General features: G+C 41.4%; 5 protein-coding genes across 5 annotated transcripts; 1 reads left to right on the top strand and 4 right to left on the bottom strand.

Moving 5' to 3' along the window:
- Positions 1-3447: 3447 nt before the first annotated feature.
- On the bottom strand, positions 3448-7729 carry bub3 (BUB3 mitotic checkpoint protein). Its single transcript, XM_070851943.1, has 8 exons — positions 7584-7729; positions 6428-6622; positions 6269-6338; positions 5979-6130; positions 5277-5435; positions 4912-5089; positions 4470-4686; positions 3448-3746 (listed from the first exon to the last, which is right to left on the bottom strand). Exons 2-8 carry the CDS (start codon positions 6620-6622, stop codon positions 3737-3739), a joined length of 981 nt encoding a protein of 326 aa, XP_070708044.1. The 5' UTR covers positions 7584-7729; the 3' UTR covers positions 3448-3736.
- A 1875-nt stretch (positions 7730-9604) lies between these two features.
- hmx3b (H6 family homeobox 3b) lies at positions 9605-13057 on the bottom strand. Its single transcript, XM_070851985.1, is given in 3 exon segments — positions 9605-10197; positions 10453-10741; positions 12895-13057. Coding segments are annotated over 3 exon segments (900 nt in total). The 5' UTR covers positions 12913-13057.
- A 748-nt stretch (positions 13058-13805) lies between these two features.
- On the bottom strand, positions 13806-17704 carry acadsb (acyl-CoA dehydrogenase short/branched chain). The gene is made up of 11 exons (XM_070851630.1): positions 17645-17704; positions 17158-17320; positions 16974-17074; positions 16679-16885; positions 16387-16557; positions 16057-16182; positions 15877-15969; positions 15673-15762; positions 15420-15557; positions 14935-15034; positions 13806-14447 (listed from the first exon to the last, which is right to left on the bottom strand). Exons 1-11 carry the CDS (start codon positions 17675-17677, stop codon positions 14371-14373), a joined length of 1299 nt encoding a protein of 432 aa, XP_070707731.1. The 5' UTR covers positions 17678-17704; the 3' UTR covers positions 13806-14370.
- A 435-nt stretch (positions 17705-18139) lies between these two features.
- Positions 18140-21998, top strand: LOC139220250 (zinc finger protein Pegasus-like). The gene is made up of 4 exons (XM_070852322.1): positions 18140-18224; positions 18460-18616; positions 18706-18894; positions 19654-21998. Exons 2-4 carry the CDS (start codon positions 18481-18483, stop codon positions 20553-20555), a joined length of 1227 nt encoding a protein of 408 aa, XP_070708423.1. The 5' UTR covers positions 18140-18224; positions 18460-18480; the 3' UTR covers positions 20556-21998.
- LOC139220251 (L-seryl-tRNA(Sec) kinase) lies at positions 21899-25097 on the bottom strand. The gene is made up of 6 exons (XM_070852323.1): positions 24799-25097; positions 23640-23895; positions 23085-23286; positions 22896-22971; positions 22332-22425; positions 21899-22234 (listed from the first exon to the last, which is right to left on the bottom strand). Exons 1-6 carry the CDS (start codon positions 25015-25017, stop codon positions 22017-22019), a joined length of 1065 nt encoding a protein of 354 aa, XP_070708424.1. The 5' UTR covers positions 25018-25097; the 3' UTR covers positions 21899-22016.
- Positions 25098-25138: the final 41 nt, after the last annotated feature.

The following is a 25138-nucleotide window of genomic DNA, read 5'->3' on the forward strand; positions in this document are numbered from 1 at the left end:
TTTTGTATGGATAAATACTATAATGGTCTAAATGTGACCATGCACACTACTGCAGCAGCTCTCTGAAGTTAAATGATAACGTCAGCATGCCAACATGCTCATACTGACAATACTGGTGTTTAGCAGGTATGTTTACCATCTTAAAAGTAGTATATTTGCATGCTAACTTTTGATCTGTAACTCATACTACCATGCAATCTTTTTTTTACACACTCAAATAACTGAGTTAAATTCAGTCTGGTTCCACAGTTTTGCCGGCCTGATTCTAAAACACCAGTGCCAAACATTAATGATTAATCTGCCAATATGGCACCCCAAGCCCCAAATAGGTGACCCTTTAATCAAGCCCAGAGATTCTAGATTTACTGTAGCCCAGCTCCCAGGTCAGCCCCATGCTGCCTGCCTTCCCCGCCTGTAAAGAGATGGATGGCTGCGAGTGTGAAACCTAGCAGTGGGTTACATGGCCTTGAGCTTTACCGTCTAATTAGGCTCTAATGTAACTACAATGCTCTCGAGGAGATGTTGTCTTGCCCACCAAAGCTCTTTAAAAGCCTCCCCAGGGCAAGGGGCAGCTCTGAGTGAGGTGCTGTGGCAGGCCACAGCCACGCACGTCCAAGTGAAAAGCTCAGGTTTCATCGTCCAGCTGGGACGGACAGGCAACAGGACGCCAACTCCACACAGGACAAGACCAGGAGCCTCCTTTTGGATACCTGATTAGCAGCTTTGTTTAACACCCACATTTACCCACAAAGTAAAAGTGCACTTGATGGCTTCTTATAAAGTGAATTAGTTGAATTAACGTTAGGTCTCACTTGTTTAATCTGTACAAAGTCAAAGGAAAAACAAAAAAAGGACAATTCAGGGACGTTCCAAAGTTACTGCTCCAGACTAATGAAGAGTCCAGAAATGCCCTTTTCACACTTTGATTATTGTACAGACTAAACACCCTCATACAAAATGTTAATTAGTGAGCTTATGAGGTCCTTTTAGGTGGATTTGTTTTACTTTCAGATAGAACTAGGCTGTCGGTCCCTGTTTCCAGTCTTTGTGCTGAGATAACCAGCTGTGGACTGTTGCTTCATATTTAATTGACAGACATCAACTGTCCTGTTGAATTTAAGAGCTAGCCTTTAAGACACAAACCAAGATATGCTAGGGAGGGCCACTATCAGCCACATGGATGATCACAACCTGATGACCCAAAATATTGCCTTATTACTGACCTACAGCATTTATAGATTTATTACCAACATGTCATTAGTACCAACACCATTTTCTAAATGCTTAATTAAAAACACCCACATGTCTTACACCCTTCATGTGTGTTCCAGTGGTTGACACTGTCGAGAAAAAAAATGTTTAATAAAGAAACTTAACACTTCCTAACTTAAAGATCAAAATCTAAAAGAACTGCTTAACTGCTGCCATGACTGGAAATTTTTTTGACACAATTTTCATGGACGTCTCATCTTAACTACTTGAAACTGTGAATTTTGTTAAAGGAAGAAGATACTGCATTATTGCATGGTGTCTTCATGTCTGGTCTTCAGTACTTAGTAATGAAACATAAGACAAAACCGTAATACAGAACGCTGTCAATATTTTCCTGATGCATCATGTGATTTCCCCCCATTTCTACACAGCTCATGAAGGATGGTATCATCAGCCTGATATAATATTAGAAAGCAGTCCTGAGAGATAAGGTGTCTGGCTGAAGGTCATCTGTGGCCTCTTGAGTGAACATAAGAGCCTTTTGTGGTTGAGTTAAATGCACACGACAGCCTGTTGGAGCACAATCGCCTGTTTTAATTGTCATGTAACGGTTTCATGTAGAGCCAAAGTGTCTGCAACAGTTCAGTGGTTGGAAACCAGAGCCTGGCCACACAACCACAGATGTGGTTAACTGTGCCTTTGCTAAAGGAAGGGAAAAAAAAAAAAACCCTGGAGACGGGCATGGAGGAAGATGTTGATCGGCAATGCAACAGATTTATCTACTGCAAATTGTTAAATTACAGGCCTTAATGAATCCTTTAAAGGAACTGAACAAAAAGGGAGTATATTTGCAACTCTTTGCAAAAATCACTAATTGCTTTAATGCACCTGACAAATTGGCTGCTGAATTACTTTTTCGTTAAGAAAAAAAAAATAACAGCTATCCAACACAGACAAGAACCTCAACAGTTTTAATGCATACTCAAAGATCTCAATTTTCCAATTTAGCGGAAGCCAAAGATGACAGGAAACAAGGTAATTTGCTGTAGCCCCAACAACAAACCCCAGGCCGTGCTCCGTCTGCCTCATGGGCAGTAATTGTACCAAAATGAATGCCATTTCATATTAAGCTGCAGTCATCATTTAACCGATCCGAACTAATCATTTCCAGGATACCGCAGAAGCAGATAGAGCCATTAGAAAAAATTGGAACTCTTAAATAGAATAATTGACATCTATATCTTCTCTGCTGCTTTGGCTGAAGGGCTTCAGAAATTGCATTAGTTGCAATTGAAAATGTGAACTGAGGGAAGAAAAAAAAAAAAAAAAAAAAAAAGACACCACTTACACTTTTGCAGGGCACTGCTCGGTGTTTGCTGCTCCCATTCATATAATGCTGAATACTGCATTAAAAAGGTCTGCCCTGCATCCAACTCTGTCACCAGTGTAACAACTTGCAGAGCAGCAGCAGATAAATTCAGCGATAATAACGGGAAAAAAAGAAAAGAGCATTAGCCCCCTGAAATGTATCTGCCATCATCTTTTATCTTCTATATTAACAAAATTAGAATGTTAAGCATCAAACTTTCTTGATATTCTTTCTGTATATATTTCCTAGATAAACAATTTAAAAAACACTCACATTGCGCAGTGAAATCATACAAAAACTACAGTTTGCAGTGTTTCCAACCCCGATAAAAACTGAATTTACCGCTCAGGGTACTCAACAGATAATGCACCATCAAAAATAACAAATCTAGAAATGAGCGTCATGACCATTTTACTGCCGCCCCACTCACCCACCCACTAGTCTGCCAAATATAGTGGGTCATCCAGTTTAGTGGTTTTCTCCTAATTTCTCCTCCAACAATAAAGCAGGATCTGGTTTAGGCCGCAGACCTGCGATGTCTATCAGCACGGGTCACTGTCTGGGGGCAAGTGGAGCCCACGGCAAGACGAGTGGATCATCGCTTTCCCTCAACACATCATCAAGTGAGCAGCCTCTTCTGACCTGATACATTCTTAACATTTCTCAGCGTTTCTTTCACAGGTAGCACATCGTCACAAAAGTCAAGTATGAACTGACTGGCTGTTGGTTCAAATTCATCACTTTTTTTTTTTTTTTTATTACCAAGCAAAGTAACTAATAAAAGACTAATCAAAGGGCAGATTCAGTGACATATTTAATGTAATGTCATCTTTAAGAGTCAACAAAAATTATCAGAAAAGTCAAGTTTGAAGACTCCAAATGTCAAAAGGTACAATGGTATAAAAAGGTATACACATTAGCTGGTTGCCGGAACATAGTCGAAACAATTAAATACTTAACAAGACTGACAAAGGAGAAGAAGCGTTTTAACAAATATTACTTACAAGAGAGAAAACCTGTTGTTTTGGTATAGAAATGACAGAAAAATAATGCACAAATGACAAGAAACAAGATGGTAATGATTCACTGGATGCCAGCAGATAACCCAAATGCGATAAAGGCTTCATACAGAGAGAGCGCCATTCCAAGGTAGACTTAGGTTGACCTGGAAACCAAAAACAGGAGAGAACAGATTCAATCACTGACCCAAAGCACGGAGACAAGTGATGTCCCATTCATTAAGTACTGTTTCATAGTGTTTCGATACAGTCTGAGCAAAATCACCCATTAACCCAATCAGACTATTTCAAACTATCCTTTTAAAGCTTAAGTTGGGTTTTGGGCAGTTGGTCAGACGATGTCATGTTGGAACTTTCATCTCTGGGAACTTGTGTTGGGCATTTTTTTTTTTTTTTTACAATTTACTAGCATTTTATAGACTAAACACTTAAATCAATAATGACAATAATCATTAGTTAGTCTCCTTTTAGCCTTTATGAAATTGAAGACAGATAACAGATATGCACGGTGAACTAAATTAAAACTGGCATTTCAATAATTCAAGAAAAAAACACTACTAGCGTCAAAAACGACCACCTGACTGCCTAAAATGTATGTTTCTAGTTTCACAAAGGTAGTGTTCATTACAGGGCTATTGTATTGGATTGCATTGTTTCTATTTGTCTGGTCACTGAGAGTATATTTAGGACAGCAAATATAGTGGGAGGATTTTCAAGTTTTTATCTGTCTATCTTTCAACTGTCGGATATTGAAAAGTGGACGGACAGAGATACAGATCAGCATATGCTGCAGCTGGACGTGCTCTTTGTAAATGCAGCTGCTCACAGATTCAGCCATAGCAAGGACACACGAGGTGAGGAAGACTCACTTGGGCTTGGTTTCGGCATCTGTGACTTGGCGGATGAAGATGGCGTCCTCTGGGTGGTTGATGTCTCCCTTCTCGTGCATGTAGGAGGAGGCGATGGCGAGCATGGTGCCGTCGTTATTGAAGGCCAGTGAGGCGATGCTGGTCGGGTACCTGTGGAACTGACACAGGCGCTTCTTGTTGAACGGGTCCCAGATGTTCACAAAGCCGTCCGAGCCACCTGGTAGAAGGAGAGGCTCAAGGTCAACCATCAAAGGATTTAGGCCGTGTTGCTGCTGAGATATGGATCTATAATAACTGTGTTCCTCATGCAACCTTGGCAGCTCAATGTTAAAAGGTCATAGGAAAATCTATGAGCTTTATAAAAACAAACTGCCCCAGTACAGAAACAAACGAAAGGCAAAGAGGAAACAACTGCTTTTGTCAAGTGTCTAGCCAGTCGTACCTGTGGCAAAGGTGTTATGAACACTGTGAAATGAGATGGCATTGACAGGGTAAACATTCTCAATTCCATCTTCCTTCAGCCTGTGGCACTTGAACGCGTACTTCTTCTTCTGAACCTCCTGGCTCGGGTCCAGGTACTCCACAGCTACACGTCCCTCGATTGAACTCAAGACGTAGCCCTGGAGCCAAGACAGAAAATATGAAGTTACCATCCAACTTCTTCACGCCAATATAGGAATCTCTATGTGCAACATGATGCTCTATAAGAAGCCCATTATCTTTAAAATTGTATCTGCTGTCTGCGTCTTTCAAAAGAACTGCACACACTTGAATTGACAAAAAGTTCATTCTACTTCAAAGTGTTACCTGTTTGTTGGGGAAGGCCCTAATGCTGCGAGTCTGATACTTGAGACTGGACTCTCTTCTTTGTTGTACGTAGCCCATGTTCCTTAAATCCCACACCAGGACTCGTCTTCCCGCTGTGCCAACGATCAGCCTATCTCCGGCCACAGAGAGAGTGTACACCTTTCAAAGACAACAGAAGCATGAGACAAGCGGGAGACACAAAAATCGTATTGACACCTACGCAAACAAATGTAAGTATAAATAAATCACAATAAAGTAACACCTTCTTCACCAATTTAATACACTATTGCTATCTGTCATTAACAGAATTAAAAAAGGTCTTTAGTTTCTTATATTTAGGCCAAAATCCATTTTAATCAAGGTACTTTATGGAAAACAGTGCATCTGTAAAAGCTTTGTTTTTATTTTCAGGATCCTATTGATGCTACTGTTTTATACTTTAATTATCATTGTACATGTTTGTTTGAGGAATACATCGATTTAGAAAGGCAGGATGCTTTAAAAATGCAGTGTCATTGCACATTTAATACAGTCTCAATCAGGTTTCAGAACTTTAACCTGTGACAAAAACATACAGAGAAACTCGCAGGCTGTAGGTTGTTTAGATGTTCCTGCAAGACAGTCCCTCATAAAACCTTGCACACATTTACTGCACTGTTAAACCGTATTATACTTTTCTATTCTGTGTCTTTTTTGTTCTACCTTTTCAGGCTGAGTAAAGGTGCCAGCATTGCAGGGCGTCCTTGGGTCCCAAAGCCGAACTGATCTGTCCCAGCTACCCGTTACCATGACATTAACCTCTGGGCAGTATTCCACACAACGAATGGGGGCATCATGTGTTCCAACTATTGTATCTGTGTGAGGATTATATCAAACACAGAGCACATATAAACACATACAGCAAATTAATGGAATAGTTATGAAGATCTGTGACAGGTTTAGGTGATATTGCCTTAAATCTTTTATGGGCATTGAGCAGGTTTGTGACATACCTTGGTCTGTGTTCAAATCATGAGTTTTTAATTGTGCATCTAAACCTCCACTCCAAGCATGTGTTGGGTCCTGCAGGTAAAAAGGGAATGTTAACTTTGTACAAGACGTTTTAGTCTTTGATATGGCAACAGGGATCCTAAACAAATCTGAAGACCTACATAAAAAGCACAGTCAAGAACTGGAGCTGTGTGCTGGTACTTCATCCGTATGGTATTGCCTCCGACATCAAAGAGGCGGACGGTGCAGTCCCAGGAGGACACCAGCAAGAACTGGGTTGTGCTGGGGCTGAACTTGACAGCAGAGATGCTGTCCTCTGGTCCCTGGTTCAGCTTGTACTCGTTTGAGCCGGTCATCTGCAAAAAAGAATCACATCATGACGTCTGTAATCGAGTCACAGTGATGCTCCAAGGTGACTTTAATGAAGCACAACAATATTGCAATACAAAAAACACTACACAGTGGTAGACCCAACACCGCAAACTAGAGCTCCCTACCATGGCTGAAACACAAAGTTACTTACTTCATGCTTCATGAAAAGACAATAAGTCACAGACACATTACATTGAATTTTCTACAGGTAGCGTTATTGTGGTCATCTCCTGCATTATCAAATTAATTTTACTTAAAAACCAGATGAAAGGAAGCTAAACCCCTGCAGCCACACACAAAGCAATGGTGTCTATAAAGTTCAGGATTCTTGACTGCTATATGCGAGTTGACATAAATACTACAGCATTAATAACGTTAGATTAAGGTCAAAACATAAAAGGTTGTCTTTGAGGTGAAGCAAAGCAAAAGCCAGTCGTTTTCAATAATGGCAGGTGGCTCTGACATTTCATCTATCCAGAGAAAAGCCCCATTGAGAGCAGCACATAGAACAGTTACAGATATGAAGATTTGAAAAATACTATTGACCAGATCCATGCACTTTTTCATTAGATTATCTAATTGAGTAAATGAATCTAACGTACTGGTGCACAGGTGGATTAACATATCCAACATATCCTCTCTGCTTGTTCTCAGTTTAGCCCAGTAACAGTAGTTGTTGATTTAGCTAGTTAGCTGCCTCGAGTTAGCTTGCATACATTCAAGCAATACTCAAATATGTCCATCTGTCCAGAGAACTACATCTTTACTTAGTGTGTTTTCGATCGCTTTTGTTCTTGTGTCAACGTTAACAAGACTTGTTCCGTTACCTCCAGCAATTACACCATACCCACTCCTTCTGCTACCGGTGTTTGCTAACGCTAGCTTATACACGGTAAAGATAGGGTAGGCTACCGCGTTGGTATTAGCCACTTCAGCTTTACTTACCGCTTCGGTTTAGGGTTGTTCGGACAAACTTGGTTCTTTACTTCAATGAGATGAACAGCTACGCCGCGATTTACAATAAAACATAACATATACGGCGCGGAGAATGCTAACACGCTACAGCGATGGGTGAAGCTAACACATGAGCTAACTCCTGCAGGCGCTGCCGATGCAACAGAGGATGCTGATTGGTTGAAACGAATGTTCAAGTTCCCGCCTGCGATATGATTGGTTGATTCAACCTCAACAGCGATTTCCGTTGTCTTGGTGCAGGTCACATGACCCAGGACTGTTTTCTCCGGTATACACAGTGTGTACGTGAGTATGAATGGTTGTGTTTCATTTAGAATAGTTACAGAGCAAATATGAAAACTATACTGCACCATGACAAAATAGTAAATGAGACTACAGTGAGATTAGGTTGGCCAACTACAAATAGGGATAATCAAATAATGTGAATATCATTCATTTTTCATCAGGTCGACTGGCTGAGTCAGCTCTTTAAATATATGCATAGGCCGGTCTTATACAGTCTATGGCCTACCCATGCTGCCTTAGACTACTGTATAATAGCATATAGTACATACGATATGTGTGCAGCCTTCATATTCTGTTCATGGTTTAAGGATAATTTTGCCCAACTATATGTTGACTAATAGAATTATCATATTTGAATGTTTAATAGAGTCTCTTATAGGCCAACTGGTCATTTCAGTCTTCTTCTCAAATGCCAACAAAATAACAAAAGAAAAATAACTCGGCCTGCTTAATATTCATATAATTTTAAAAATGTGGGAAATGAACAACGAATTTTTCCTATTCGACTTGATGTCTTGATTTTGCCTTTTAATGCCAGATTCGTGTTGCGTTTGTGTTACCTGCATAATTATCGGTTATTTAAGAAATCTAAGGAATGATAACAATTCATTTCGCAAAACAATAGCTTTATGGCAGGAGATCAAAGTTGTGAGTGTTGTCATTATCGTCTCCAGGCCAACAAATTTCTCAAAATTTCCTCAAATGTTATTTAATATTAGGCTGCCAATTACTAAAATCCTCAGATTAAAAACTGATGGCCATCATTGATTTACTGTTAAAATAATTTAGGGCACCATGATCTCTGCAGACCCCCGCTGCACCTTAATGGCCGTTATAAATAGGCTATATAAGGTTTTTTAAAGATCACTCCATCCTCATCCATCCTCACAAATGATAAAAGATGCAGCCCTACATCACAATCATATCAAAGATAGATACATGTCTTTTTGGAACGAAATCTTTACTGAGTGTAAGACCATATAATATACAGAATTTCAATAACAATATCAGAGAAAACCCATACACAAAAACAGAGGCTATTTTTGGCTCTTTCATGGCTTTAAAAATTACCGGCAAACATTGCGTCATAAAAACAATTGCCTATCACCTGCAGTTTTTCGGGGATTTTTTTTTTAAGGATCGCATGATTGTCCTCACTATTACAAAGAGAAAAAAATAGCAGTTCTTTCTTTTTTTTTTTTTTGTAAAAGTGAAATATAGGTGACAAAGGCTGGTAGCCTGAGGTGAAGCCAACAGTATTGCACAATATTGGAAAATATCAAAATATTAAATTCCACATTTGTTTCCCTACAAACACTGACACAAATCTCTGTAAAATACATATGGACAGTCAAACCTGTTCAAAACAAGCTTCTTTTTTTCAAATTGAATACACTGAAATATATCCACCCACGTTTGAGCAACGTCACCAATATTAATTATAATAATCATTTTTAGATTGTCCCTCCTGTAACACCAATTGGATCCGTAATATGGACTTTGTCTTGCCCAAGGAGCTTCAGCAGGATAAAGGATGATAACATAATAATAATAATAATAATAATAATAATAATAATAATAATAATATGACCTATCGTGTCAGTTGAATCTACAAAATATACAAAATTATCTTTTTTTTTTTTCAATGGACATCACTCTGATTTAAAAACATAGGCTATCTACAGCGCAGGATGACACAGTCCGTGTTAAACAGGCCTCAGCAGGGGGACCGGGTGGGAATAGTACATGTGGTGGGGAAACGCCAGCAGTGACTGGCTGCCCGGTGAGTTTGCAGCGGGGCCCCCGGCCGTTTCTGGGGCTCCGTTCTCGTGGTAAAGTATGGGAACCCTCACAATCCTCTGCGCCGCCGCATGGCTCAGATTGGCCGCCTCCAGCTCCGCGGCCAGCTGCCTTTTCCACTTATTCCTCCGGTTCTGAAACCAGATTTTCACCTGCGTCTCCGTCAGGTGCAGGGACGCGGCCAGGCCCGCCCTCTCCGAGCTGCTCAGGTAGCGCTTTATGTCGAAGGTGGACTCCAGCTGGAAGACCTGACTCCTGGAAAACACCGTGCGCGTCTTCTTCTTCCGACAGGGCTTCCTCTCGGAGTCCAGCTCGTCCGTTTTTCTCCTCCAGTCGTCCTCCTGGTCTATTTCTTTCTTTGGCTCCTCCGAGTCACTTTCATCCAGCGCGATGTCGTCGTCGGCGCTCTCCTCTTTGGCATCTTGGTCACTTTTCTGGAGATCAGGGGAGCGCCTGTCCGGTGCCGGTGATGTTTCCCTCAGGCTGGCCTTATCAGACCCTACAGATAAAAACACAGCGATCAGATTTGATCCTATAAATCATTAAAAGTGTGATCTGCAATGGCAGTCGTGTGTATTTGAATTCATTCTAGACATCTGGTTTATTATAGAATATAGGCTTTTACTTTTGTTAAAATATTGACATTTAAGAGAGTTTACGGAAATAATTCATTATAATTCATGGCCATATGTTTTTTTTTGTTAAATTAATATAAAAAAACCACTACATTTCCTTTATATACTGAGTCATTTACCTGCAGTCCTCAAATGAGTCCCGAGCGTGTATGGGTACCACCAGGTAGACGCTCTCTCCAGATACTGCGCTGATAGTCCAATTCTCTGAGTGGGCAACTCAAACCGAGGGAAAGACAAGTCACCGAGCCGAGAGAAGAAGCTGCCTTCAAACACTCCTTTGGACGAGCCGAGGAGGCTTCTCGGCTTTGTGGGCTTGTCTTCAATGTTCAGCAGGTTCTTAATGGAGAACGGCGAGTCTTTTGCGGGTTGGCGAGTCTCCTGCGCATCAGAATCTGCCATCACCGTTTACTGCCCGATGTGAATCACCATCAAAACTTATCAAGGGAAAAAAAAAACCACTGGAAAAAGATGGTCTTGTTCTAGACTTTATGGTAAAATCATACGAGAATGAGAAAGAGGAAGAGAAAAAAAAAAAGGAAGAGAAAGTCGCTGGAAGCTGCGTACAGCTCCTGAGGATGATCAGAGTGAGCGCGCCGAGATCACTGCGTCAAACTTAAGCTGGATTGTAATGATGAAATAAAAAATGCCATGCGAGTTAAAACGCGCTCGGTCTCTGCTATTGGGCAGGTACAATAGCAAATGGGATTTGAGATGAAACCGAGAGGGGCTGTGACGAGAATAGACTCCAAAGAAAAAGGCCGCGCAAGCGTTTTGCCTTCAGGCTCAACAGTGCGCACCCACTTATCATCCAATTAGATTAGAGAGGAACACGCCTCAGGGTTTTAGGGGCGTGCACGAGCCGCAATCACCTGTAAGTAAATTGAATAAACGGCCCAGGGATTATAACACCTCAACACGGAGCTGTAAAAAGCCTTGGCACTAACATCATGGGAATTACATTTTACGCACTAATCCACCAAAAATATATCAGAAGTAGAAATAAAACAACAGGTTTACAAAGAAGTTTTGTATTTATTTGTTATAGCACAAGAAAGACAGCTTATTGTGGATGGTGCTGAAGCTGTGACCTGCTGAGAATCAACCTGTCATTCGTTGCTTGTGTCAAATATTCAAATGCCCTCTCTTCCATCTGTGTGCAACAGGATAGCAATATGCACTGTGCATTTCTAGCTCGTTGTCTTCAATGTAATTGTATTAGTCAGGAAGTGCTAGGGGGAGACATCAAATTGAATGCTATACCATTGTGATGAAGGCTTTTCAAATCAGCTTTGTACAGAGGCCTGCAAAGCCACAGGGGCAGCAGGTGATCTAATGCATGAGGATGACACAACAAGTCTTGTTTTGTCACATATTACGATAAAACCGGTGCCTGGAAGCAGCAAATTACATTTGTAACTCTAACGGGACATTCATATGATCAAGTCAAGATCAGATAAGATGATAATTAGCAGGCGATAAAGACACAAAATGAACAGGAGGGAGATTGAGTTCATATTTGTATACACCAAACTGCTTTTCTCTTAACTGAGACTTGCTCATAGGGAGGAATCAAACAACTGGCCTCTGCTATGTGTTTTGCCATATATGACAAAATGCAAATCCTAAAGCCAGTGATGCAGGGCCTGATTAACAGCCCCAATATTTTCATACACAGCTTAGATATTTGTAGATATCTTATATAAACATGTCTGTGCTTATCTGTGAGGTAATACTTGACCCGGACTTAGTATAAATGGCCAAAAATGTAAAAAAGTATAAAAGAAAACACAACATGGGGCGCATTTAAGATTCATAATTTACACCGATCTTGAAGCAGATGCAGAGAACTAATCAAACAGATTGAATTTGCTCAACCTACAAACATGCAGGCAGTCCTTTTAGCTCATGGAGCGCTCTCCAACTCTAAAGGACGACACCGTGTTTTGTGAAAAGCTACTTGAATCCCTGCATAATTAGAGGTCTCATAGCTGTGTTAAAGACGGGGGTGGAGAAAGAGGCCAGTTGAGCTGCGTTTGCCAATGCAAAGTGAAAAGCAGATAGCTGTGTTTTCATCAGATTATGTTCATTAAACAAGCGCTTTTGCACAATGGACGGAACAAGTCAGAGTGGATCAGAGGTGAAAACAAAGTGCACTCAATCAATGATGCAAACGCAGGCCTGTGTTCTCCCCTTTTCAGTGTTGGTGTTGGTGATTTTTAAATGTCTGGGCAAACATGGCGCTGATTGGTAGCATTTTGCTCTTTGTCTGTCTAGGCTTCATTTTCTTTAGCTAAAATCATACTTAATACTTATTCTTTAACAGAACTGTGGAGCAGCACACTGAATTACAGACGTCAGTCCCCTTTTACAGGATATGACGGTGATAAAAACACTAATGTTGGTCATTCTCTGTCTGACAGACTTCTCACAAATAACCCAAGATTTTCAGGAGAGCAGGAGATATTTCAGCTGAACCCAATTGCTCACGTGGACAAGAAGACGTCAAAATGCCAACTGCTGTGTGCTGCTGTTGTGTTTGATCTGCTGTCAACATGTGACACTGAATATTCATCATCCATTAATCAGTAAATACAATCCGATTATCACAATACAACGTATTGGTTAGGTCTCTTCCATGGCAGAAAACAGAATTAGGTTAGATACATTTAGCTTATCTGAACCATTATCAATAAGTGAAATGATTAAATATATATTTGTTTTGTTAACAAATAGTGCCTTCATATATTTTATTCTTTAATAAAACAGTTCTTTCTCTGTGTATAGTGTTAGAAACATGGGCGCTAAAGAGAAATAGAGCCTTGTTATTTCCTGCTAAAATAAATGTAAAAGTCTAATCACTTTAATCTAAAAAAAAAAAAAAAGCTATAATCTCACATGGTTACAGTGTATGAAAATGCTCTTATCCATTAACTTCATGGGAATCTGAATATCTGAATATTTGGCATAAATATTGCCAACCTCAGCCATTGCAGCGGTCGTGAATCTGACTTTTTCCATCCCTTAATTAATAAACACAGCAAATACTGTCACGTGATTAATGGCCTTCTTTCTGTTAAACAGATACCTTGCAAGACAGCCATTAATTTTTACAAAGGGTCATCATGGGTAATGGCTAACACAGGTCTGTGTACTTGGGCACAGCTTGTCTGTGTTGTGTAAAACAATAGACCTCGTTTTCCACGGCACATGTAGGCCGTGGAAATGTAATCAATCTCCCCTGAAAAATGATCAGTGAGTCAATTATGCAAGGCAGCCTCTTTTCGTCTGAAGCACCAGCATAATTAAATTGATATAAAATATCATTAGATGTGACAGGCTGTTAAAAGACTTGGTAATTGACTGCTCTTTCGGCTTGAAGCTCCCTCAACTCACTGCTGTTGTCACTCTGGAGAATGCTGCCATCTACTGACAGAACTCAGTATTGATTGCAAAGAAAGATGGCTAATGGCACTACAGCGTACTTCATATTTATTGACAATACCAAAGCTGTTGACAGATTGCTATTTTCAGATCATTTCTTGAAATTAAGTGAAATCACTTGCTCATTTTCCTAACAAGTAACTGTATAGTAATTGTTATGTATCAGTGAGCGAGCCGTTACAACCCACCTAATGTAGAGTATCCTGCAAAGAAAACACTATTAGTTGTTGCTCTCAGTCATAGCAGACCCTCTGAAGGCACTGAAACATCTGTCATGCATATAATTAACTTATTGCTAGACATTTGGAAAGGTCTGATACAAAGCAAATGGAAAATAAAAACTACTGATCATTATACCGGGGCAAGTTTAACCCGAAAACCTGGGAAATGTAACCACGATATCAGTAACACCAGTAGTGGGAATCACTTTAACAAGAGCACAAGTATGTGATATTGAGGGCAAACAACTTCAACAAAATACTAGAAACACAAAAGCAGATCTACAGCTAAGCACTGCTGCTACATTAATCCACCAAAGTCATTTGAGGAAAAAAAAAATGGAGTGTAACACGACAGAGTGCCCCAGTCATGTGGTTTCAGTAGTCATATTCCTTATCAATGAACTTAGCCATGGTGGATAGCTGCACATTCGTGGTGCCCTCATAAATGGTACCTGCACATGGAGACAAAACAAAGCATTAGAATGAATTCCTGCGGTACAAAACAAGGTCAATTTCGTCAAATTCCCCTACATGAATCTGCAGCTTTCACTACCAGGAGACAAGGGGGCTTATTATGCAGCCGAGTCCGCTGGTGCTCCAGCTGGGAGTCGAAATGGTGGTGATGAAAGGAAAAGTGACATTTTGCCCAGGCAGCTCTCTTGGCTGTGTGCTGGTATAATGGCACTCTGAGAGGTCGGACGGGGGAATTCCTGCAGAGTCTGATTACAGCCACTGCCATCAGGACTTCTCACCGCCCCACTCTGGTCCAATCACAAACAGCTACACCTGACCTTCCTACAGCCATTGTGAGTTATGCCCTTTCCACATTGTAGCTCCGATCACAGTTACCTAAACCGCCTCTAATCGAAACAACAAACTGTGTGCAAACACAAGTCAGCATTTGTCTAGTGGTGCATATTTGGCATAAATCATGCTCACCAATTTTACAGTCTCTGTAGTATTTCTCTATGGGGTAGTCTTTGGTAAAGCCGACCCCTCCCATCCATTCTATGCATTTAGATGTGGTTAGCGTTGCAACCTGAGAGAGAGAGAAAACAAAAATATTTCACATCATCACTTCCTGTGTTTTTAAATGTTTCTGAATCGTCAACTTTTCTGATTATTTCCAGATTTAAATGAAAATATTAGAGATTTTCTCAGACTTTTGGGCCCTGCTGTGCACGTACTTATAGATTAAATAACCCGAAATATCCTTTTTAAAAAGGAGTTTCCTGGGCAAGACAGCAGCACCGCAGGACATAGAACATAGAAAACATATAACAGACTTAAAAAAAAGCATAAAATGGATTCATAAAAACATAAAACAGACAACCAACATGATCACAATATATCCTAAACATCCATAGAACCCACAGCAGCACCACCTTTGTATTGAACTGTGGTCGGTGAATCAGGACACTCACCTCTGCAGCGAAGTATTTAGCCATGCAGGCCTCTTTAATGAAAGGTCTCCCAGCTTCCTTCAGACGAGCAGCGTTGTACGTCAGCAGCCGAGCAGCTTCGATCTGTGTGGCTACGTGGGCTATTTGGTGCTGCATGCCCTGGAATACAAAGAGCACCATAACAACATCAGTGAATAAACCGGCCTCCAGAATAATGTGAATAATCACCAACATGTCATCTAAAAAAGGGAATGAGTCCATTTTGGATCTCTACCTGGAAGTCAAAGATTCGTTTTCCAAACTGCACCCTCTGCCTGGTGTAGGGAACCGTGTGGTCGAAGCAGCCCTGTGCCAGCCCAAGCATCTGACACACACACAAGGCAAAGTCAGTACATACAACATTTCCATTTGACAGTTTGTAACCTTGATTAGAGCACGTTTAGCTTTAAACACGTAAAATTAATGTCTTGTGGTTTACCTGAGCTGCTATTCCAATCCTGCCCTCATTCAACATCCCGATGGCATACTTGTACCCATGACCGGCCTGTCCCAAAATGTTCTTCTCTGGAATCTACAACAGAGAGCAGTAAATGAGTAAAAGTCACAGTATGCATTCCCTTCACATTGGTCTGATACAGCACGAGGTGTTTAGTAGTACCTTAACATTGTCAAAGTTGAGCGGGCAGGTGGAAGACGCTCGCAGCCCGAGCTTGTTCTCCTTCTTGCAAATCTCAAGCCCCTCTGTGTCCCGGTCCACAATGAAGCAAGTGATTCCTCTGTATCCCTGTAAATCAAAAGTCATTCTGAATTCAACGTTTGCTGAATTTGACTTACATATTAATGTAATTTGTGCTACTCAACAGCTAAATCACAATTTTATTGCACCTCAGCTTTCTGACGTAAAACACAATAAATAATTGAGTAAGTTACGGATCATTCTTTCGGCCGACTACAGGCGACAAAAATAGAAAGAGGAGCAGTTACTCACAGCAGAAGGGTCTACATTGGCCATCACCAGGAAAACTCCTGCATTTTCTGCGTTGCTGATCCACATCTTGGATCCATTGATGACGTAATAGTCTTTCTGTTTTTCAGCACGTGTCCTCAGAGCAAAGGCGTCACTCCCCGACTCTGCTTCAGAGAGGCAGAAGCTTCCGACCTATGCGATGTGACATGAGGTATAAGAGGAGGAGGTGGAGGAAAACATCACAGCAAATAAAACTCAGAATATACACAGTCAGTATTATAATGTGAAGATTAGCCACACACTGACTGCTCACCATATCGGTTGACAGTCGGCTGAGGTACTGCTCTTTCTGAGCTGCTGTACCCAGTTTGGTAAACAGTGTGTTGATCAGGGTGTTCTGGATGTCACAGAGCACGGCCACAGAGGGGTCCACCTTCGCCAGCTCCTCAATGACCAGAATGGAGGAGAAGAATGTGGATCCAGTGCCGTTGTACTCTGGGTCAATCTCAATGCCCATGAGCTGTAAGAAATCAATATCAGGGTCACTGCATAGTAAAAAAAAAAATCATTTAATTGTGAAGATCTGTTAGATTAAATTCATTACATACACCCTGTTCAAAGAGAGACGTGACCACTTCTTCGTCCATCTCTGAATGTTCATCCATCTTTGACACAAACGGAGCAATGCGCTCTTGTGCATATTTTTTCACTGTCAAACAACAAAGCAAAGTATTTGAGGAATTTCCAGTCTCCAGCTGCCCGCAACACAATGTTACCAGAGCCCCAGCTCACCTGCCTCCCTCATCATGCTCTCCTCCTCTGAATACGTTTGAAGGGGAGGAAAGGAGACCACCCCAGCCGCCTGGTCTGCAGCCACATCTGCTGCAGGTCTGCTGGACATGCTCCTCCATCCAGCCTGCCATGCACCCCATGGTGGGGGGATCTGTCTGCAAGACTTCAGACGAGACACACAGCAGTGGGAATGTCTATTTGAGTGTTTGGGTAAACACACGGCTTAAATATGAGACACTCAGCAGCCTTCACTCACCCCTAAGGTTAAGTCAATAAAATTAAAAGTTTCTTTCAGTGATTTTGATGAAACAGCGCAGTTTGTAGTCTCAAGCTAGCGTTAGCCGTGTTAGCTAGTAACGTCACGTAAGAAAGAGCCGACCAGGTTACGTAACTCAAGATTAAAGTATTGATGCAGAGGAAAAATACATTAAAATCAGCAGACATCCTACAAACGTCAACGACAGATAACCACAACACTCACTCTCACCTTAGAGATAAGCCTGACCAGCGGGGCGGCCATGATTTGTTATAAAATGTTTACATGGGGTGCTGCCTTCAGGTGCACCTTGTACGAGTCAGACATTCGCATTTTATTGTTGTGTATTAGGGTTAATGACAAAATTATTGAGGACAAAATGTATTCACGCTATTAAACATGGGGCTCTTTATTGATAGGTTTATTCGAAATTAAACTTTACGTTTTGCTGAATGAAGGAAAAGGCGTATTTATTTTGAAGATGTGACTTCGTATACTTATTGTTATAGACTGCACTATATGGTGATTATACGAAAGGAACGAACTTCGTAGCAATCCAGAATACTAAGCCAAAACTTCCACTTCACTGAGGAGCGTTCTTAAGAGTTCTTGTATAGCTAACATTGACATATATAATGAAGACTTTTTTTTTTTTTTTTACAATACCCGAACGCAACAGTTGCGTTTGGGTGGGCATGGAACATAGACGTATTAGAAAAAACGGAAGTGTTCTCTTGGTAACAAGCTAGCCGGATAATTTACTCCCAGGGCCCATTTTCCTCACGCTTTTCTGCCACTAAGACGCTGAAAAGTAAGACATGAACTGTGTTGAGTATTGTGTTAGATAGTCGGCGTTATTGATAATGAAAATTGGTATTTGAGTCGAGCTAGCTAGCAACGTTAGCATTGTTGTCAATGGCTATGAGCTAACCTTTAGGACGTTGTACAGGCAGCTTCATTAGCTAGCTGTAGCTACTGTGGGTTATCAGCAGCCACAGAGTTGTCACACATCTGACTATAGGCTCATCTCATCTGGATCCTCTCAGGTTCAACACAGGAGAAGAAAAATGGAAGAGATAAAGACGGAGCCTGTGGATTTTGTGAGGGAATTCCAAGAGTACCTGACACAACAAACCCAGCATGTCAACATGATCTCGGGCTCTGTTTGCGGAGAGAAAGAGTCAGGGGACCAGTGTCAAGCCGGTGGGAAGGGAGTACATTAAATTATACAGCTATACATCTTTTATACGTAAAGAATACAATCTAAAAGTCATTGTGCGTTTGGTGTTTAGTCGCCCCCAGGAGTGAGCAGAATGGTCTGGACCCTCCGTCAGTGGAGGTGAGCCTGTCAATGGAGGATGGGTCAGATGTTCAGATGGACGGCCTGGAGAGGACCTGCGATGGAAAGTACAAGTGTAGCTACTGCAGCTATGCCAACAAGGGCATGGCTCGTTTGATAGAGCACATCCGCATCCACACAGGTCAGTGTTTACACATCCATTAAGGCAACACCAAGCTTTAAGAAAAACACAACACACAACACAACAATCCAGACACAAGCCTGAGGAAGTTCAAGGTGATTCCCAGCAAAATTAAACGTTTGTAAAGTAACATTTTATGCAATTAGAATTAATTTGGTTTTCAGTGTTGATATTCCCAATAACTAATGCTTTATAATTGAACCACATACATCTATTATATCAGCTACCATTGAGTTTTCCCATATGTTTATCCAAGTGTCAAATGCAAAATCCTGCTATAATCTCTGACTGTTTAAGAGTTCCTGCCAGTGTTTGGAAATATAAAGGTAGCTGGAAAAAAATTACAAGCTACCTTGTAATTAATGAATGTTTAATCACAAGTTCAACTGGTATTTCAGTGTTTATTATTTGTCATCTGTCATGAATTGCATCCAATGATTTTATATTGTTAATCATAGCAAGCAATTCTGTCTTAACTAATAATGCAAATTGATCAATAAGCCACATTTTTGTCAGAATGAGTTGAAATTCTTGAGAAAATGACAATTTTAGTTTACAGTTATGAGTTGACCTGCATTTACTACACAGTAGGAGGATCGCTGTTTTTGTCTGAATCATCCAGCCCCATTTTGTATAATCCCTTGTGCAGATTACACATTATAATGTAATGTAACCTCACTGCTGTTTACTCTTTCACAGCAAAACATGCTTGGTAATCTCAGTATTTTAACTGAATGCCCTATTTTGACTGTCACCCAGGAGAGAAGCCTCACCGCTGCCAGCTGTGCCCGTTTGCCTCCGCGTACGAGCGCCACTTGGAAGCCCACATGCGCTCGCACACAGGAGAGAAGCCGTACAAGTGTGACCTCTGCGCCTTCCGCTGTAGCGACCGCAGCAACCTCTCGCACCACCGCCGCCGCCGCCACAAGCTTCTTCCCACGAGGGTCGTCCGCTCTCCTTTCTCCAACAAGAGGATGTTGAGCTCCCTGCAGAAGAGGACGGGCTCGCTGGGCTTCAGCAGGCGACTCCTCATCAACTTCAACCCTAACTCCATAGTGATGCCAAAGTCGGATTATCTGAATGACTTGTCCCACAAGATCCACCACCATTTGAACAGCAGTGAGTATAAGAAAGAAGATGAGACCGACAGCCGCAACAGAGGTGCTAATTTGACTTTTGATAACCCGCTGGACCAGCTGTCTACACTTGCTGGCCAGTTGTCCGACCTTCACCCGGAGTCTCAGACTCCTGCTTCCCCAGACAGGGAATCCTTCAAAGACGAAAAGCCCATCCTCATACAACAGGTCTCCAGCGAACACATTGCATTGTGCTCAAACGGAGCGCAGACTTCACCACACACAAAAGAATCTCCCACCTCAGGCCAAGGGAGTTGTAGTCCAGTTCCCAGCATGAACACTCTTACTGCGAGTGTTAGCAACAGCCAGCCGGGTACACCCGCTCCGGCCCTGACTGCACCGGACCAACGGCTCTTACATAAATGCCAGCATTGTGATATTCACTTTCTGGATAATATCCTCTACACTATTCACATGGGGTGCCATGACTACGAAAATCCATTCCAGTGCAACATCTGTGGTCACATGTGCATAGACAAATATGACTTTGCGTGCCATTTTGCCCGTGGACAACATAAGAAGTGATTTCGTGCAAAACACAGATGCACGAGTCTTTCGTAGATCCTCGTGTTTTCAGTATGTTGCTTGTAATGCTCTTCACACGGTGCCACTGATTTACATTTAATATTTATTTTATGTACAGTTTATTATTACTTTTATTATTTTTATTTTACACTATTCACTGCATTGAATTGTCACCTTACTTAATTTCTAAATGACTCTCAGTTTTGAGCTTTTCATATTAGTTCTGGATCGATACATTCAAAGGGTGGACAAAACTACAGAAAGATCTTGCAATGCAACAACTCTGCAGTAAAAGCACAAAGAAGCTCACAAAGTGTCATTTCAAATCATTCTACAGTCAGTATTAGTTAGGGCACCATGACCACTGTCATCCTTTGCCAGTGCAGCTACATATGATTGTGATTTGTCTCATTACTTCGCAATGAGTCACCGGGCTTTCACTCAGCTCATGAAGTAAATCACAACAATGTCAGCAGCTATTCTAAATAAAAATGACTTATTAACAGTGTTTAACATCACCCATCATGAGCTCGACCAGCTCAACGTTCTGTGGGGCTGTTAAAACTGTCATTTTGGCCACCGTCTGTGTATCGCTCCTTGGTGGAATTATGCATCAAAGTTTTTAATTTAGTTCATTTCAGTTAAATCAGCTGCACCCATTTTGCTGTGAGAAACTGAAGCGGCCTGCTCAAACAGCGAAAGCCTAATTGGCTCATTTTCAAGTTTGTGTTTGGCCAGGCTCATTAAAATCTTGCTATTTATTTATACCTCACTCTGTAAATTGCAGAGCCTGGTAACCAATTGTTACTAATTTATACCCATGAAACAATTTTCTTCAAAAACTAAAAAAAACTAAATTGTCTTGAGTAGTTTTTAGTGCATTTTCACTGTAGCCACTTCTTATTTGTATAATAGTGGATGTTGAGATCCATGAAAGATCCCTGTGAGTGGGATGTAACGTGATGTAGCGTTACTTTTTATTCTAATAGGTAGGTTTGTGTCAATCTTGGTCCAAAGTAAAGACTTGTGTGATGTGATTATCTAATTGTGGACAGAGAGTGAAAATGTGAGATTGTTTAACTCTAAAGTCATAAGTACATCATGTGTATACTGATGAACAAGATCAAAATGTTATCCGATCAACGTTTCCCACCATGTTTGCAGAGGCCATGCAGATGACCACTAGTGCGTCACTGCATGTTGGGTTTGAAATAAATGTTCAGGAAAGTTTGGCTTTTAAAGAATATTTCTTTCAAGTTAATAAGTACCAGATAAAATGATGAGATCTATACATTTTCTCTGTTTCACTTAGAGCCACAGTGGTTCACAAACTGAAGAGTAAGTGACCAGCAAACATCAATTTTATTTACATTTAATTAAATACAGAGTATCATACATTCACTTGTGACTTTTGATTTGATTAAATCCGCTTTTTACAAAACATCCAAGAAAAGATTCATGTCATTTGTTTTCATTCATGATTCCCAACAAGATTTCCTGTTTTTCACGATCAAAAACGTCCACTGCCGTTTTCACCACACGTTCGACATCGACGTCCTCTTCTTGAGTGAAAGCCACTTCCTGGAGCAACTGTCTTCGCAGGCTGTGAAGAAACGCTGCTTTGGATTCATTCAGCCGAGCTGCCAAGGACCTCATGTGCTCAGTGGGTACTTGATTTTCTACAGCCAGGGTAACAAAAAGGTCATTATTCTGGGCTGCAAATGATAAACTGAGTAAAATGTCAGATGTGTAATTTTAATGAAGCTCATGACTGACCTCTGGCAGTCTTCATGGCTTCAGAGATGATGCGTCGACAGGCCTGGTCAGCCTGGTGCACCACACTGGTGGCACACTTCAGGCGATCAGCCTCCTGCAGCAGAGTGAGATCACAACAACAATAAATTCTCCACTTTTGCAGTTGCATCTTTAAAAGGTCCCATATTCTGCTCATTCTCAAGTTCATACTTGTATGTGGAGGTCCTACTAGAGCCAGTTTACATGGTTTAATGTTCAAAAAGCACATTATTTCTCTCACACCAGCTGCAGCTGTTTTCAGCCTCTGTCTGAACGATCTGCTGCTTCACTCTCACGTTCAACATCATTGTGTTAAAGATGTTGAACAGATCCCCTCATGACATCATAAAATCTAAATGAAGCGTTTTCACACACATTTGCTGATAGATGGAGCAAGAGAGGATATAGCGAGAGAGGATGGTGTTTTCTCATAGTTTGGCGATCTCTAGGCACACCAGGGAGACATATTTATGCCGAAAAGACATTAAAAAGATTTGGTATAAAGATTTGGATTAAACAGATTTGATAGGAGGCTTGTTGACACACCGTTTGTCCGCTGTTGTCCTCAACTGGGCTCAGTGGGTTGCTCAGTGCAGAGGAGATTAAGTCCATCACCCTCTGGCTGAGGACACACCGTACAGGAGGAGAAACAGACGGAGGAGGCGGATGAATACCTGATTTATGCATGTGAACTTCAGTAATTAGTGTCAACAACGGTTTATTCTGCTGTCTTACATGTCGCCGTTGGACAAATTGTCTGCGGTGTTGAGGAAAATGCTGTTTGTCTCCCATGTGTTCTTCTGCGGATTTGGGGACTCCAAACGCTTCACCATCTCCAGTATCACCTCAGTGGGAATGGGTTCAGACCTGCTCTGGTTTCTGCTGATGCAAGCCTCCAAATCGCACTGCAGATACACCTGGCAGAAACCCAGCGAATCTAAAAACACAGCTGACAAATTAATTCAACCGAAGCAATACTGTTTAAAAGGGCGGACGAGTGGTTCTGGGTGTTTTATCTCATCTTATACTACAAGTATAGTGAGAATTCTACATGAACTCGTCGCCCAGGCAGCCAGTGTTTCTCAGTAAGCTAAAACAAATTTACTTTCAGTCATGAAACTTGCTTGGATTCAGTAATTCATATCAAACATTTAGTTGCCTACATCTCTGACATGAATGTAAAAGCATTTAGTGAGCAGATATCTAAAAATACTTAACATTTTATACCTAATGGGCTAAAACATATGAAACTACCACTGCAGACCTTTATAAACATTCAGGTGCACTTACACTTTCTTGCAAGTTGGTACACTTCGTATCTCATGCTCTGATAGTAGAAGTTGTCATCCAGTAGAAAGAGAAGTGGAGCCCGGCCAGCGTAACAGCGGTCCAAAGCTTCAGGCTCGAGCAGAGCTTGAATGCATCGTTCCCATGCAGCCTTGTTGATCTGGCAGCTGCTCGGCAGCTCGGCCAAAACTTGAGGTTGCTCCAAGAACTGCTCAATGCACCGCAAAACTGCCTGTCTGTGTAACTTCCATTCAGTGTGCTGGAGAGGGAAAAAATGTCTCCAATTAATAAAAGCTTTTTAATGTGTGCTGAATATAAAAACAAATTCAAATGGTTATGGCACAAATCTTTGTGAAGAATTAATATGAGCACATAGCACATTTACATTTTTCTACTAGATTTAATGACTGTGGTGAGGTTTTAAATGAGATATTCTACAGACAGTTTCTCTGGACACAGCAGCCTCTTCTTACTCAGTTTTTCCCAGCAGGAGGACAGTTGACGGTTGATCTCCATGCTTACTTTGCAACATTAGTGAAAATCATGATTAAAAATATTGTAAATTGACTTCATCAAGGTTGGTATCTCATCAGGGTTGAAAAAGGTGATAAAGATGCACATCCCCTGAGGGGAATGTCACCTTTTAAGTGTGGGTTTACAGTGAACAAGCGAGTGCAGAGCCAGGTCTAAAATTGTATTAAAAAAATCTAGTGATACACTCTTGTACTAGTTTATAGTAAATACCTGTGTAGTAATACTTTCTAGTACTGATATTTCTGTTAAATGAAAAAAAACACACAGTAGCAATCAAAATAAATGAGCAACATCAAATCAAATAGGTGTAATCTCTCCATTTTCACTAACATCATCAAGTTAGTGTGATAATGAAATATCACTGTTTTTCTGCCAATTAAACAGTAATTTCTTGATGGTCTCAGCCTTCAGCAGGTTAAGCTCGAGGTCGTGGGAGATGATCTAACCGTCCTCCTGCTGCCATCAGTGGGGGAAACTGGGTCCGGAGGGGGTGTCTGTCCAATGTCCAACTTCTAACTAACCTGGTGACCTTTGTGGGGACACTGATGGACAGGGACCGACCCCGTATGACAAACGTAGATCCTGAACTCTTAGTAAAAATCGGTAAATTTAGCTCAACCCTCTTTACCATTTCTCTCAGTTTGACACCGTCCTCCACCACTTTGGTCTGAAAAGCATGCTCGGGGATCAGGTCATCATACGGCACCACACTAGCTCTCCATCCGTGCTGTGCAGCGGTGCTGAGGACTCTGCGGGCCAACGTGGACTTCCCAGCAGCGGGCAGCCCGCAGAGGACGCAGAGACAGGCCGGAGCCCGGCCCTCAGCCTCGGCCCCCTCTGCTGCCATGCGCTACCAGAGAGCCGCTTTAAAACTCTGCTTTTTACCTCTTGTTTCCATGGGTAGTTGCTGTTGACAACTTACTTCCGCACCATGCTGCGTCAAAACGGAAGAAGATACGTAACATCCG

Source organism: Pempheris klunzingeri, chromosome 20, assembly GCF_042242105.1.
Source record: "Pempheris klunzingeri isolate RE-2024b chromosome 20, fPemKlu1.hap1, whole genome shotgun sequence".
Taxonomy (NCBI): domain Eukaryota; kingdom Metazoa; phylum Chordata; class Actinopteri; order Acropomatiformes; family Pempheridae; genus Pempheris; species Pempheris klunzingeri.